Source organism: Megalops cyprinoides, chromosome 19 (assembly GCF_013368585.1).
Source record: "Megalops cyprinoides isolate fMegCyp1 chromosome 19, fMegCyp1.pri, whole genome shotgun sequence".
Lineage (NCBI taxonomy): Eukaryota > Metazoa > Chordata > Actinopteri > Elopiformes > Megalopidae > Megalops > Megalops cyprinoides.
In genome coordinates this window covers 26,003,999-26,020,979 of record NC_050601.1, presented here as the reverse complement: position 1 = coordinate 26,020,979, position 16,981 = coordinate 26,003,999, and the positions used below count along the sequence as shown (strand labels likewise).

At 46.5% G+C, this 16,981-nt stretch overlaps 1 protein-coding gene across 1 annotated transcript in view; it reads left to right on the top strand.

Moving 5' to 3' along the window:
• The window catches only part of LOC118794931 (xylosyltransferase 1-like), a 48,864-nt gene that overhangs the window by 12,691 nt on the left and 19,192 nt on the right, over positions 1-16,981 (top strand). Inside the window, exon 2 of the mRNA XM_036553224.1 lies at positions 13,819-14,308. Within this exon, the coding sequence (XP_036409117.1) occupies positions 13,819-14,308 (490 nt within the window). The remainder of the gene's footprint in view (positions 1-13,818; positions 14,309-16,981) is intronic.

The window sequence follows — 16,981 nt, the reverse complement described above, 5'->3', positions numbered from 1 at the left end:
ATGTATTCCAAAATGTGTCCATCATGGATGCAATTCTCTGTACATATTGTAGAAATGTATATTATTTATTAAAACAAATTTTACAACCCATGTACAGAAAAAAAATTATACCAGTGTGTATTAGTAATATGTGCAGGTATTCCTCTTTTTGGCATTGCATATTTAAATTTATATTTATATACAGTATGTCCAGCTTGGTTTTCATATGGTTTCATCACCCTAATTTTATTCATCCTATTCTTGCTTCTGAGGTTCCAGTATGATGATTCCCTCTGGCCCTCTATAGTGAACCAGCCTGTGGCTTAGGACTTGGGTAATGAGTCTTGAAGAGGTTTGCTGGGTTAGAATTACATGCCATTACATCGTACTTCAGCTACAGGATAATGATAGATACTGTGCCCCCATTTCCTTTTTTTAAACGTACTTGTGAATCACCAGACCTCTCTGTGATGTCATTTCCCTTTTGGGAAGCGTCGGTCCTTTGGAAAAATGTTGCCATAAGATAATGGCGTGGTATTAAAGATATAAATGGAGTTAAACATACTGTATATGTAAAAATGTCAGGCAGTTGGTCCATATAAGACACAGAGAGAAGGGAATTACCCAATGTATGATTTTTTCCTGCTGCTGGCACAAGCAGTTATTTAACAAAGAGCGCTCACTGTAAGATCGTTGTCGTCAGTGAAACTGGCAATAACCTGGGACAGGTGGTCATTACTATAGAGCCAGCACCATAGCGTTTCAATCCCTTAGATGGAGGCTCATACTCCAGAGTTATTGGGAAAATCACTGACTTCCGATATCCTTGGTTTTTGTAGGTTGTGTTATGATAACGTTGATCTTTTACTCTGTAATGTTTTACACTTTGTCACCTATTAATTTGTCGTAACTTTTCGAACTTTTATTTCCTTAAATTTATTCAGTAATTCAAAATAGCAAACGCAATGTAAGTCCTCCCAAAAATGACATGCGTGTATTATCAGTTAATTTGTATTTATGTGTTTATTTTCGTCTTGCAGTAAAAGTAAAATGAGACTGAGGAGGGAAAGTGACACGCGATGTTAATAACGCTGACGACGAGTGTAAAGATCCGGGCTGTCTGCCCGGTGGTTCATGGGACTGGTCGTGAGCGGATGTAAGTCGGCCGTCGGAGTTATATTCGGGTTATTTTTTGAGCCCGTGAGCAGTCACAGTTGCTGTTTGCTGCAGGTATTTATGAGTCATGGTTGCACGGTCTGTAAAACCCCAGCGCTCTCCAGCTGCGCTGCTAATCGTGCCGGTCTTGTTCCTGTCCACGGAGTTTTTTTTTTTTCTGGCGAGCTCGCACGTTGTGAGGTTTCTGTTGTCGCTGGGACTCACGCCGACGTGGTTTCGCAAACGCGGGGGTGTGAAATGCGTTAACAACGGAACCCTGACTCTTTTAAAGTGCTCTTAGTGCTGTTCACCGGGAGAACGATACCCACTTTAGACTGGTAATCATATTGCAATATGTTTATCTTATATAAATTCCAGATTAACTTGACGTTTGCTGGAAGAAGCTCATGACGGTTCCAAAGGGAAAACCACAGGGAAAGTGCTTAGTTGGACACAAGAAGTAATGGCTGAATGTTTCTTAATGTTTGTCGTTGTCCAGATGGACACCTTTCCTGGATTAAAATCTCATAGAAACACGAGAGTTTCTCTAATAAAGATGAGAGTAGTTCTTTTTTTTTTTAACATATTTTCAGGAGAAATTACACAGCTCACACATTACCCCTTTATTCAGCCTGATATTGACTGAAGCCGTTCAGGTATCTAGCTTCAGTGTGAGCTGGTTATACGCCCAGATTGGTAAACCTTATGCCATACTGCTGCTGTTTTGCTGTACCCAGGGGCCTGATTTTGAGCCCTGTGTGAGACTGTGCCCGCTTCAACAAAGCTGGGGCTCCTCTTGTAACCCAGCTTCACCCACATGCCCATCCCTCCCAGCCCTTCACCTAGCCCCGCCCCTAGGCTCTCCCAGAAGGCTGGTCCAGTTACATGTGAGGAATTGCTAACAGAATGCGGGGCTTTGGCTGCAGGGTGGAGGCCTATGTTTGCAGGTATTGCTGCAGCACTGTTGTGCATGTGGCTGATTCTTACAACTAAGTGTTGTCGTGTGTCCCCTCCCACAGCATCTTGATCTGGCAGGAACGCGATGATGTTGTTTACAAAAACAGTATGCACCAAAGCCTCTGGCTCTGGCTTCGTACAATGAGAGCTCAGTCTCACCCCTCAGATAGGCATTCCTATGCGACAAATTACCAATCGATGGCACCGGGCCGACAAACTGCAGGAGGTGTGCCATTGGAGCCCCCAGCTGAAGGCAGAATCCTTCTCAAATGCTGGATTACCTCCCTCCGCCTCCCTTACTACAACCCTTTTTTGACAGAGTACTGTCACTACAGTTGAGTATGCGCTCTGACTGCCATATCAATGAGCTTGGCTCTTTGGCGTTGCGGTCAAAGCTGCAGTTTGGTACCCCGTAGACCCAGGTTTGAGGCTGGATGGGGTGACTGCGATCACCCTTCGCTACACCTTTACATCCCAACAGAGGAACAGTTGGAACAGGACATCCAGAAGTGCGGCAATTTATATTTTAGAACCTAACATTCTTTGGGTAGATTTAAGCTTGGGAAGAGGCTTGCTTTTGGAAGTGCCTGAAAACACCTGTTTTGGCAAGTTCTTGCCAACCTTCTATTTGAATGTTTAAGCAGTGTTAACACAAGCTTGATGTGGTACAGAACTTAAAGAGAACAGGACAGCCTTGGGGTCCTGTGAGATTCAATCATTGATTTAAAGGGTCTGTGACACAGCAAACACCTTGACACTAAGCTTTGGACACCTTGGCTGCTCTTTGAAAAATCAATGCTTTTGCATTGCAGTTGTCATTTAGCATGTATACACAGTTGACTTTCAAAATTAACATTCCGTTTTGGGGTGAGAAGGTGTTAGCGAATGTTGGAAAAAATGTTGGGGGAAGGTGTTTATTTACATGCACTAAACACACCTCAAGACCTTGGCAGTTGTTAAGGATGCTTTTTGTTATGTCCAACCAAAAAGAGTTCCCTGGGTCTCCTCACAGAGTCCCCCTCTGAAGTCCCCCTCTTAAGTGCCAATAGGATGAGGATCGTTGAATGGAGGCCCAAACTCAAACCCCTCCTTCCAAGCTACGAAGCTGATGCCAGAATCCTTGGTACCAAACAACATTGCGTTCCAAGCTGAGAAGCAGGCAGACATGGCGGTAATGGAGGAGAGCTATGGGGTGGGGTGGGAGTGCGGCCGGCAGAGTCCTGAAAACATTGTCCGATAACGTGCTCCACCGCCATTCATCATTCCCGTATCTCTGGCGGCTCCTTTGTTCCATGGGTGTGAGAAACACAGAGCTGCTCTTTCCCAGAGGTCGGAACGATCTCTCTCTCTTTTGTTCTTCATTAGGGCCGGGCGCCTGGTTCCTCATTAAACGCGAGAAACGCACACTTTTAATCTCACTCTCCCTTTCTCTTTCTCCGCCGGCAATTGTGCACTTAATACATTTCACATTTCGATAATGACTGCAGGAGCAGAGGCACCATGAAAGTGCATTTCTCCACAATGGGCTTTTGTCGTAAGTGGAATGAATCCACACTCCTGCTCTGTGTCTTTGTGCTTTAGCTGTGAGAATCTGAGTCTGTCGTCAGTAACTTTTCTCCATTGTGAGCCCTCAGTACAAGTGTCCTGTTCGTGCTGATTGTGCTAGGAGCAGGTGTTCCTCCAGCAGAGGAGAGGAGTGTGGTAAGCAGCGCTCTGTGTGTACAGTAACACAGCATCAGACCTTTGTGCTACAGAATGTTCAGTATCTATAGAGCTCTGAGCTGCTGTGTATTCATCAGTAACTCTACAAGGCATCTGACGTGCTGGCTGAGCTGTGTTCAGTAACTGTACAGAGCATCATAGTTTTCAGGTTTTCATAGGCTTCAGTATCTTTACATAGTGCTAGAGCTCTGAACTGCGGTGTATTCAGAGCCTTGAGTGTGTTCATTGACTCAGCAGAGCATCTGAACTCCTAGCAGAACTGTATTCAGCAACTGTACAGAGCACCAGTTTGGTATGTGTTTGCAGTTTTTGCAATAAGCAGTTTAACGGCTGCATGTAAACCATGAGGAGACATCACATGAGATTGTCAGTGCCACGAGCGGAAGAACAAGAGCGTGTGCCAAACGCACACCTAGGAAGCGCTGGTGTGGCGTTTTTCACCTGTTGGCTCACCTGCACCCCACACAGGAAGCACAGGTGCCGACGGGTGAGGCACTTCCTTGGAGAAGCTCAACTTTCCGGAACAGACAGCACTCATGACAGCTCCTGCCCAAATCACAGGCCATTTCAAGCTCCCTCAACAGATAATTTTATCTTACAGCTATCATCTTTAACACGTGGATCTAATTTCAGCTGGGAACAGTGGATATGTATTTGAAAGCGGACCCTATGGGAGAGCGTGATGTTGTAAGTCGCTGTTGATAGAGATTTTGCTAAATAAATGACTAACGGATGTACCAAGCATGCAGCACGTAATTGTCCTTTATGAGGCCAATTTATAAATGCATGGTACCAGGGGCGTAGGAACCGGGGGGGACACGGAGGACTCGTCCGTCCGTCCATCCGTCCCCCCATATTTGTGTGCCCTATTGCGGGCTACTCACCACATGCTATTTTTGGTATCAGATTCTCTATAGCTTACTACTGAACAGTATTCTGTGTGAGTATGTCATAAATTTTCATATATAACGTTAGCTTGTTACTTATTTCGCTGATTGTTAATGAACAAGTTAACGTTAGCTAGCCAGCTGTTTTGTCACTAGTAATACCAGTGGGAGAATTTTGCGTTTATGTAACCTGAACATTCAAAGTTTAACAGCCCAGTAAGCTAAGCAGTGTAGTAAGCTACACTGACAACCAGGGACCAATTTCTGTGTCAACTTTTGTGTTAGCTTGCTGCAATGGATACATAAATGTTTAGACCGACTAACCCATAGTCATAGACATAGCTATTTATTCTTGCACAACAAAATCTGAAACTGATGAAGCTGTGGTGTTAAGACAGGTCAGCCATCTGGACAGTAAACAGTTGCGTAGATTTGTAAAAATGTTTTGTACAATAAAATTGAACCTTCTTGTTTCAAGCCATCCTGATATTGTTTTATTTTTCAATCAAGATACAGTGCTGGCCAAAAGTATTGGCACCCCTGCAATTCTGTCAGATAATGCTCAATTTCTCCCAGAAAATGATTGCAATTACAAATGTTTTGGTAGTAATATCTTCATTTATTTTGCTTGCAATAAAAAAACACAAAAGAGAAAGAAAAAAAAGTCAAATCAAGTATCAATTTACACAAAACTCCAAAAATGGGCCGGACAAAAGTATTGGCACCCTTTGAAAAATCATGTGATGCTTCTCTAATTTGTGTAATTAACAGCACCTGTTACTTACCTGTGACACATAACAGGTGGTGGCAATCACTAAATCACACTTGCAGCCAGTTAAAATGGATTAAAGTTGACTCAACCTCTGTCCTGTGTCCTTGTGTGTACCACATTGAGTATGGAGAAAAGAAAGAAGACCAAAGAACTGTCTGAGGACTTGAGAAGCAAAATTGTGAGGAAGCATGGGCAATCTCAAGGCTACAAGTCCATCTCCAAAGACCTGAATGTTCCTGTGTCTACCGTGCGCAGTGTCATCAATAGGTTTAAAGCCCATGGCACTGTGGCTAACCTCCCTAGATGTGGACGGAAAAGAAAAATTGACGAGAGATTTCAACGAAAGATTGTGCGGATGGTGGATAAAGAACCTCGACTAACATCCAGACAAGTTCAAGCTGTCCTGCAGTCCGAGGGTACAACAGTGTCAACCCGTACTATCCGTCGGTGTCTGAATGAAAAGGGATTCTATGGTAGGATACCCAGGAAGACTCCACTTCTGACCCAGAGACATAAAAAAGCTAGGCTGGAGTTTGCTAAAACTTACCTGAGAAAGCCAAAAACATTTTGGAAGAATGTTCTCTGGTCAGATGAGACAAAAGTAGAGCTTTTTGGGAAAAGGCATCAACATAGAGTTTACAGGAAAAAAAACGAGGCCTTCAAAGAAAAGAACACGGTCCCCACAGTCAAACATGGCGGAGGTTCCCTGATGTTTTGGGGTTGCTTTGCTGCCTCTGGCACTGGACTGCTTGACCGTGTGCATGGCATTATGAAGTCTGAAGACTACCAACAAATTTTGCAGCGTAATGTAGGGCCCAGTGTGAGAAAGCTGGGTCTCCCTCAGAGGTCATGGGTCTTCCAGCAGGACAATGACCCAAAGCACACTTCAAAAAGCACTAGAAAATGGTTTGAGGGAAAGCACTGGAGACTTCTAAAGTGGCCAGCAATGAGTCCAGACCTGAATCCCATAGAACACTTGTGGAGAGATCTGAAAATGGCAGTTTGGAGAAGGCACCCTTCAAATCTCAGGGAGCTGGAGCAGTTTGCCAAAGAAGAATGGTCTAAAATTCCAGCAGAGCATTGTAAGAAACTCATTGATGGATACCGGAAGCGGTTGTTCGCAGTTATTTTGTCCAAAGGTTGTGCTACCAAGTATTAGGCTGAGGGTGCCAATACTTTTGTCCGGTCCATTTTTGGAGTTTTGTGTAAAATGATAATTGATTTAATTTTTTTTTTCATTGTCTTTTGTGTTTTTTCATTGCAAGCAAAATAAATGAAGATATTACTACCAAAACATTTGTAATTGCAATCATTTTCTGGGAGAAATTGAGCATTATCTGACAGAATTGCAGGGGTGCCAATACTTTTGGCCAGCACTGTATATGCTCCTATAAAGACTGGGATTATGTATATAGATATAAAATTCATGGCAAGTTGTGTCCCCCCCCCCACAATATCAAACTCTCTCCTACGCCCTTGCATGGTACGTCCAACCGTCAGATTCTCTGGGTTTCTGGGTTTTTGCTTAGTCCCTGAACCACCCGACTGTACTAGCCTCGATTCATTCAGTCAGGTCTCCCCTCCTGTCTTCTGAGAGGGTATCTGGTTTATTGACAGCCAGACCATCTTTGGGATCACAAATATTTGATTTAAATTGTTCTGGCCTGTAGTCAATGGCTAGTTTGCCACAAAGCATTCTTCAGAGGGGCTGTTGGATGTTGAAGTTTACAGGTTGTGAAATTGTGCTTAAGGCTCTGAACTTCATCTCCCACCTAGGCCAGGGTTATAGTCAACTCAGAGGGCCCTGAGAGAGATGCTTGGAGTAGCTTGTTTAGCTTCCTTCCTCAGCATCAGAAGAATGTGACAATAAATACCACAGAGAACTCGAACAGGAGCACTGGTGGGAAATGGAATGGGTAGCCCACGAGCACAGGGCGATACCATTTCTTTCAAAATCAGACATTTGATTAGTGGGGGGGAGTGACTTTTTTTTTTTTTACTTAATTACAATGTTAGAATCCAAAAGGGATAAATTAAGAAAATGTCAGTTGTAGTCAGCTGATGGTTGTTAGATCAGAGGAAAAACTAGTGCTGGTTATGGCACAAGTATTATGGTTTTGTTTTTTTTTTTGTTTGTTCATTTTTTGCCAAAATATTTTACAGAGAGGAATGAACTGGTGCAATGTAGAGACTGAGAGGAAAATCTGCTATACACATGTTTAATTTGGAGGATGATAGCTGTCTATTAAAAGCTGTTTCATTCGGTATGCTTTGAGCACTGTGATTTACTAGAGTTTTATTCACACAATTAAGCACAAAATTGCAAATGTTTAAAACGTCATCTCCCTAATAAATTAGCGAAATTCGAGTTGAGTAATGTGTTGTCATCAGTTCCCAGGACTTAACGAAAATGGAAAAGTTAATTGTCAGTTTCTTTTCCATTTGTGCAGGATCACAATTATTCAAATTTGGATTGAAACGAGGGTCCGCACTTCAGCTGAGTGGTATTGTAAGCATCCAGTTTGATTTAACGATCAGGTCCACAGATTTTTTTACCCCTGACACGAATCCTGTTGGAGATATGTTGGGGGGTTGCTAGGTACTGTCGTAGCAGAGGAAATGAATTATGTCACGGGAGACAGAATGAATCGTTTCACGGCAGACGAAATGGATACCGCTGTAGCGAGAGGAACTGGATGGCATTGCGGTGGAGGAATGCATCAATCAGCCCGCGAGCCCTTGGAGATGTGGGATGGGAGAGAGAGTTGCTTTTTAAAGACTGGTTAGTGAAGTGGAGCCAAACGAGAACATGTTACTGTCAGAACGGTCTCACTACGAGGCCTCACCCAATAGGCATGGCAGGCTGAATTATCAGGAGACGGCTTTCTCAGAGACTAACTGGTTCAGCAGATTTCACCATTTGTGGGTCAATTGATGTTATAATAATAAAGGATTGCATTTGTATAGGATCTTGAAGTGCTTTATAGTAGAGGCTGTAGGAGCTCACATTGTCCTCCAGGCTCCCACCTGGACATTTAAATGCCTAGATTGGAACAGTCTGTTTGGGAATTTGGCCAGGACACAAGGGAAGTCTAAACTCGTTGCTGTTATTGAGTTGCATGGGTCTTCAGTGACCACAGGGAGTCAAGACTTCGGTTTAACCACTTAAACCTCCACAACCAATGCATCAGAGACAATTGCATATGCTGTACTGTGCTTAATCCCAGTTTCTTGCTTCAGATATATGTAAATGACAGCTTGCAGTGTGGGACTGTGGGTATGGAACTGGACTGGCTGTGGGGTTGCAGATTCAATTCCCAAGTGTGGCACTGCTGCTGTGCCCTCAAGCAAAGTATGTGACCTTAATTACTTTCCTGGATGAGGGCATCTATGGGCTAATAATTCAGATACACTAAGGCTGTGACTCGCATACTTAGCACTCATTCCCACCTGTAAATTGAGATGATGCTAAGGGGGATGCAGCCTGGTGAGTACTCAGATGGGAGACCTCCAGGTTCCAGCTGGAAGCGGTGTTGGAGGTTGGCTGGGCGATGTAATACTCTGAACCAAACAGAAGACCAGCGCTCCACTGGACTGATGGGGACACTGTACAGTAGGAGACATCATCTTTCTGACAAGACTTTATATCGCTGGCTGGGGAGTGGGGAGAGAGACAGTGTTGATTGGCTGTGAAATCTGTGGAATTAGCGCTGTGTGTAGCAGGCCGTCGGCCACAGATGGGGGTTATCTGTGAGCCAGTAGGGCTGGCCTTTCAGAGGGACCTGCCGCCAGTGCAGAAAGGGATCGTGAGAGCCTCAGCGTCAGTCACAGCACTTTCTTGAGAGGAGGAGTGAGAGAAAGATAGCTTTGGGAATTTGTCTCTCCTGCTGTTCTTTATTGTACTTTCTCTACCTTTCTCCATCTGTGTTCCTCTTCTTTCTCATCTTTCTCTCTCTCCCTCTTCCCTGTCTTCTTAAGCTTGCTGTTTCTGTTTCTGTCTCTTTCTCTGTACTTTGTTCCACTCTCTGTCTTCCTGTGTCCCTGTCTCTATCTGCCCTCTCTTACCTCTGTCTTTCTTTCTCCCCCTGTCTTTCTTTCTTATACCTCTCTAGCTCTCCTCTCATCTGTTCATTTGTCTTTGTCTCCCACTGCCTGGTACCCTCTAATCTCTCTCCCTCCCTCCATCTCACCCTTTACCTTCCTATCTTCCCCCTCCTTCTCTCCCTCTCTTCCTCTCTCTCTCTCCTGTCTTTCTTTCTCTCTCTCTCTCTCTCTCTCTCTTCCTCTCTCTCTCCCCCATCTTTCTTTCCCTCTCTCTCTCTCTTTCTCTCTCCCCCGCTCGTGGTCCCCGCTACCTGCTCCCGGACTTGTGGCTCTATGTCCTCTGCTCGTCTTTGTCTGTCGGAGAGGACACGCATCTGTCCAGGTGGCATTTCCGTGGCAGCTGTGACTAATGGCAGGCGGTGGGGAGGCGTTTATTCCCTGCAGTGAGTTTAATTGGCCTATCAGCCACGCTTGGCGTGAGGGGGACTTTCAGGACTGGTGAGGGTGACACCAGCGGTGAGGCTAATGGGGGAACATAATGGCACCCCCCGAGCCGTCTCATTTTTTACCCAGTCTATAAAGCGGTGCCCTTAGCGAGGGCTGGCCCCTGCCCTTTCCTCCTCTCATTATGGGTGAGTTCGTTTGCAGATTCTCGACAATTTCTTGTAATTGGAGGGGTGCTGGCCTTAAGTGACATGCCACACCAGCAGGCGCGTGAATGCAGAGTGGAGAAATGGTGCAGGGCCATGATTCCAGCATGAGCTGCAGAGGGAGAGAGAGGGAACAGATGAGCCAGAAAAGTGTGAGAGTGTGTGTGTGTGTTTGTGTGTGTGTGTGTGAGAGTGTGTGTTTGTGTGTGTGTGCGCGCGTGCATGTGTGTGTGCACTTGTCTACATCTCCGCATGTCTGTGTGTGTGTCTGCACTTATGTATGTCTCTGCACAGGTGTGTGTGCACACTGGCACGGAGCCCCACATTCCCAGCTCCTAAGAGGGTGAGGTGGTGGGCAGGTTGGGCAGTGGTCAGGGATCTGTAGCAGGGCCAGAAGCACACGTTCACTCGCACCGACAGCACACCAACTCCCAGGCTGCAAACAGAGCTCCCCCTTCCCCTGGACTGGCTGAATCCAGGCCACCTCAACCACATCGTCAGTAGCCGCTGCCCTGATCGCTGCTCACCGACAAAAGTATAGGGCTGAGTGTGTGCCCTGCTGCCTCCGGCCGGGCGGGGCCTCAGCTGCAGCTCGCCGTTAGCTTCCTCCTTCCTGTAAAAGAGATTGCTGTACTGCAGTGCCAGCCTGTTTGTGACACCGTGTGGCCCGGAGGGACCGCCGCCAGGAGTGGGCGGGTCCCGTGGGGCACAGAGCCGCGGTCCCGCGTGCAGGCGCTGCTCGGGGGAACCTCCGTGGACTCTGGAAACGAGCCGACACACAGGAGGGTTTCTTTCTTGAAAACCTCCACTTATCCTTGGCAGAACCTTATTTTAGAACAGGAAATGCTTTCCCAGCACTCAGATGTTGTAAAACCAGCTCCTCCCTGGAAAAGCCTGACATTAGAACAGGGAGAGCTTTCCGCAGCGCTCAGATGCACTTCATTTCAAATTGTGGTCGCCGACTTTCATAAGTCTGTCCATTCTGGTCATCCTCTATCACATTCACACACACACACAAAGTCTTAGGCCATCTTAGGCCAGATGCTGTTAGAGAGCAGGAGGTAAAGGGTTAGCTCTGGTTAACTCTGAAGGGTCTATACAAAGTAACGCAGCACCTGCACTCAGCTATTTCCTGTTTTATATGTGTCACTGCTTCTCTGTCTGGGAGAGCAACAGGAGGAAGTGAGTATGTAAAATGCACAGAGGGGGCTGTTAATAGAAAAAGGGGATGATTCTGAAAGCTCAGAAAGTTCAGGTGCATGCGTGTGTGCAAAGCACCCTGGGAAACAGCAGATCCCAGTAACAATGGTGCGTGCTTTGGCAAGCGCTCACATCCGTAGCAGCCTCGCCAGATAATAATTCCAGGCCCTCTAATTTACAATGATAAATCGTAAGGGAGCGAAGTTTAGATAGCAGAGAGGGGAAAAACGGGGAGAAGAAGGGAGGGGAGGGAGGGTTGGAGGGGGCAAGCCAGTGTCCAGCAGTGGCCCTCTCTCCTCACCTGTCACTCTTTGTCTGCGCCCATTTGTCCTCCCACTGTGACATAAAGGTCACCTTGGGGTGCACCCTGGAAATACATCCTAACTGTACCTTAAAGTCGGTTTAAATGCAGAGGAAGTTCAGTTTAAGTTCAGAGGAAAAAGGAAGTGATTTTTGTTTTCAGTTAACCCTAAGGTGAGCATTCAGTTGGCTGCACCTAGCACACACACAGTTTGCAATCTTATGAGGGCGGTTGGTGAACACCCCAGCCTGTCCAACTGAAGGCTTTCCCTTGGTTTGGCAGTATGTGCCCACAGATCCAGTGTCGGCATGCTGTAGCAGGCTGGTTTACTGGATTTAGAGGAGGTCTGGTCTAAGGAAAGGAGCCTAGGCCCAGCGGCAGCACTGAGGTACACGATAACCTGGCTGTGGTGAGAGGGGAGGTGGGGTGTGTGAGGGGGGCTGTCCTGGGACTGGTATCCAGAGGGCAGGAGCACCAGGTGGCATCAGCCTCACTGTAACTGGCATGCGGGGGGTGAGGATGTGTGCTGGAGTGTGTGTGGGTACAGTTGGTGCATTGGGTAAATACACTGCAAAAAATAGCCCTTCAAAAATAAGAAATAAAAAATCTGCCAATGGAACTAGTGGAAATACACTTGTTAAGATTTCTTGAAAGGGATCTTAAAATTAGGTGGAAAAAAACTAATTTTGATCCATTTTTAACTGGTAGGAAGTGTTTTTGTGTCATGCAGTTTAAAAACCTTCTGACTTGTCAAAAAGGCTTGCTTAATTTGATGCACCACTCAAAGTAAGATGTTTTCAACACAGTTTCACCAAACAAGATATTCAAGATGCACTGTCTAAAAACAAGTCCTTGTAGCTCAAGGAAATTTTGCTTGTTTGGTGACTGTGTCTTATATTAAGTGTAAAGAGATATTTTGACTTAAAAAGAGACGAATATGCTTCGTGAGATTTGGATTTTTTGCAGTGTAGTGTATACACTCACACACACACACACACACACACACACACACACACACACACAGACACACTGCCCCCTCCCTCTGCCTATAAGCTGCAGTTTTCTGCTGGTGAAACGAGGGAAGAGGCTGTCTCTGTTCTGCGCTGAGATCGTTTTCAGGTGACACCCCCTGCTTTACTGCCCGTCTGTGCTGCCAGCCTCTAGGGAGCTCTCCAGCAGCGGGCACGAGTGATAGGAGGGGAGAGGCGCATCAGTAACGGGGCGGAATTCACACTTGCATCTCTCTGTCTGTCGCTCCTTTTCTCCCTACTACTCCCCCCCCCAATATCTCTTGCTATCTCCCTTCTCTTGTCTGTCTCTCTCCTTCTTACTCTCTTTACCACTCCCCCCCCCCTCGCCTCCACCCTCTCTCCGTCTTTCTCTTGTTCTCCCACCTGTGCTGGTGGAATTTTACGATGATCACCATGCTGATCTGGGCTCTAAGTGCCTCCTCCCACCTGCAGCAGGCCGTTGTGTATCTCAGGCACGCATCAGGTGTCCTGGAGACGAGATCTGGTCGGAATCCCGCCCCTGACCGCTGCACTTCCCCGGTCTGATAGTCTTGCGCAGCCAGGGAAAGATAACAGCGATCTGTTTCATCTGTGGAGCCGGAGCAGAACTCCGGGCCCGAGTCACATTTCAGCTGGCTGGGCAGGATTTTCATTTTAATTTCATGCCTCATGCCTCACTGTCTCGATTCAGATACGGCATCGTAATTTTAAAGAGCACCTGGGGCTGTTCTCTGAAAATAAATGATTATCAGTTTTACTTACAGTTGTAATTTAACATTTGTATCTGATCAGAGCTTGAAATTAGCTTCACATTCCCTAGTAAAAGTCCATTAGTTTTTTTCAAAGTAGCCCCAGGGCAAGTGGAAAGTTGGACCTAGTCTACCAAGCGCACAGACACACACTAATGCATGCACAAGGCACATAACACACACACCCCTACACATGCGCGCACACACGCACACACACACACACACACACACACACACACACACAGTACACACAAACAAAATTAATGGCCACTGTGTTGTTGATTTATGAATGCTCAGAAAAGCCAAACAAACACCTTCCAAGAGATTTAATTTCCATAGTTCAGCTGAAAGGGCCTTTTAGACCATTAATTCCAAGCATGTTCGTCTTGCAGGACAACTACCGCTCCCATCGGCCGAAGGAGAAACCGCGTCTGGACAGTAACAACAACGAGAACTCGGTGCCCAAGGACTTTGAGAACATTGACAACAGCAACTTCGGGGCCCGCTCGCAGGCCCAGAGGCCGACGCCGGGAGAGGCCCGCGACGGGCAAGGGGAGAAGGGCCAGAGTGCGCCGATCGCCGGCAAAGGCTCCAATGAGGTAGTCCAGTATGGCCGCGCCCCGGCCCCTCGCGGCCTAGACCGCACCCCCCTCCCGCCTCGCCCCCGGCGACCCCACCCCCCTGCAACCCCGACGCCGACCGCCAGCCCCCAGCTCCGCTACGCCCAGTCGCCCAAGTGCGAGATCAGTGGCAAGGAGGTGATCTCCTCACTGTCACGCGCCAGGACCAGCGAGTGCCGCCAGCAGATCGCCGAAGTGTACTGCCGCCACAAGGCACGGCAGCTCATGCCCGAGCAGGTGACCCGCTACTGCCCCCTGGAGGGTGAGTGTGGCTTACTTTCAATGTCCGTTCTTACATGAGGATTTTGTGGGGGGTGGGGGGATGTGGTCCAGCGGTCAAGAGCACTTGGAGAGGAGGCGTTTCAATGTCATAAATAATAATAAAATAAGTTCTCAATTTTATCAGCTGGTAAGCTCTTGATGATGCACATCTTTAAAAAAACATAATGCTTTCTTTCATTTATTGCCCAGCAATAATGACAAAACTCAGCAGCAGATAGATTGAACACATCCCTTTGTCTGCATGAATCCTGCCAGTCTAACTGTCCCACCAGACTCTCAGATTGGTGTTCATTAAAGACAGTATTATTTAAACTGTCATTTCGAGAGCACTGAGAGTCCTATTGGACTGTGGTCTCTCCAGCAGGTCTGTGTGGATAATGAAAGAGCATTGGATAATCATGCTGAAGCTTGCCGATATGAGCAGGCATTATTGGAGGAGCCATGCAAGGAGTAGTGTGAATAACCACAGGAATAATGATTATTTCCTCTCATAAATTATAGCCATATCTGGAATTACATAGTGGGTGAGAGAAGCTCCTGGTACTTGTGATCGAAATCGATCGATTTCCGTTGAGGGGTTTATCAGAGGTAATTGCTTTGTTGTGGTTTTTTTTTTTTCTTTGTTCTGTCCACCCGATCGGCATTCAGCTAAATTTCCCTTAACTGCTTCGTCTGAGCGGGAAGACATGTTAGCGAAGCCACGCTGTCGTGAAAATGGAGTGCCAACACCCTTGCAAGTGATAGGTGCCCGGTAATACAGAAGGTCAAAGCTCAAGTCGGAGGGCTTTTAATTGCATCCCGAGATGGAGCGTGTCTCCATGTTGTGTCTCTGAGGTGGAGATGGAGGTACAGAAAAAAGAGAAGCCAAAAAAATACCTGCTTTTTGTAATTGGTATGGAATCTAACCAAATTACATGGTGTGTTTTGAGGTGCAGCAGAGGACTGATAGTGACTATTGGTGAACTCTGAAGTAGAAATCACTAGGATTATCTTTTATGGCTAATGCGTTTCGATGCTAAGTTACTGTGTTCCAGCAGTGCATCAACACTCAGTATCTCTTATTTTTGATCCTTTTGAGTCATTATTTTTTCTTAGTTTTTGCCCCCTGCTAACCACAGCAGAACCAGTCCCAAGGTGTTCCAGCCAGAGAACATCACTCCTAAACCGTTTCGCACCAAAGGTGCCTGCCCCACACAAACCCGCTGTGATTATCCTGAATTGTGCACACACAAACACACACAAATACACACACAATCACATAACACAAGCACATATACACAAACACACACTCATGCACACATATGAGATCAAATAAAATAATTTGTTTTGAATCCGAACAGTGGACAATGCAGAGTACAGTACACTACACATCAGTAGTTACAAAGGCATTATATGCAGTACAAAGCCTTACACACCACAGTTAAAATACTCACCCTCAACTGTCATGGTACGAAATTGCATTGATGTACGTACACATACACTCACACACATACACATACACTCACGGAAACATACCCCACACACACACAGACACACAATCACAACCACACATACACACATACATTCTTCCTGAGGAATGTTCCTTGACAGGGTTCAGCACATGCCCACTTTGCGGTGCGGACATGCCCTCCGCATCTGATTGGCTGAGGTTAGGTCTTGATGCTGATGCGTTGGCGGGGTCATGTGCGCGGACGCAGCCCTTGGCAGACACGTCCCAGCTGGTGCGGAGCTGGACGGCTTCCAGTGTCAAAGGGCGAGAAATTCACTCCCCATCCTCCACGCTGGCTGTCCATTAATAGGGGAACTGCCCCTGCCGTCAGCCCTAAAAATAAAGAGAGGAAGGATTCAAGGCCCTGCTAGTTACAGACCCCCCTTCCCCCATGGAGGTGTCAGCGACAGACAGAGGCAGTGACCTCAGAGGCAGAAGTGGCCTCCAGTGGCCTGTAGAATCATGGGGTGAGATTTGGGGTGGGGGCGTGCCACACCCAGAGCTCTCTCCCAGATTGCTGTCATCATCCCGCCCATGCCACGGGCCACTGCCCTGACAGCAAAATGTAGCATTCTCAATGTCAGCTCACACAGTGTCTTAAAACTACCCCTAGGCCAATAATAAGGGGCCAGCTTGGCACTCCCCAGGAGCAGCAGACGACGGCATGCCAGACACATGGGTGGCCATTTATATATATGTATATATATCTACACACATGCACACACATATATATTTATATATTTATGCATTTGCACCACATACTTAGAAAGCCACAAGTGGTTATGTGAGATTCTTCTCTTCCTCCTACCCCAGGCTATTTATGCTTTATGCACGTCTTCTGGATGTGTGGGGGGGGTAATGCACCTTATTTTTGGGGGTGGTGGCAGGGGTTGATGAATTAAGCTTGCCAGGTGAAGATAGATGCTTGTATCCAGGAATACTGAGAAATAGGCTTTGTGGTATTTAAGTTGGATGCCATGAGCAAGTTAATTTTTTGGTTGATGTTGAATTCCATGCATTTTTCCCAAAGGTGTAATCTTGTCTTTAAAACATTCCTGAGAGGGACAGGTTCAGCTTTGGAAATTATGTGAATCGAACACACTTTGAAGACAGCTGGCCGACTCTGTGAGATACTACAGTCAACAGCAACAGGGTGGCATTGCG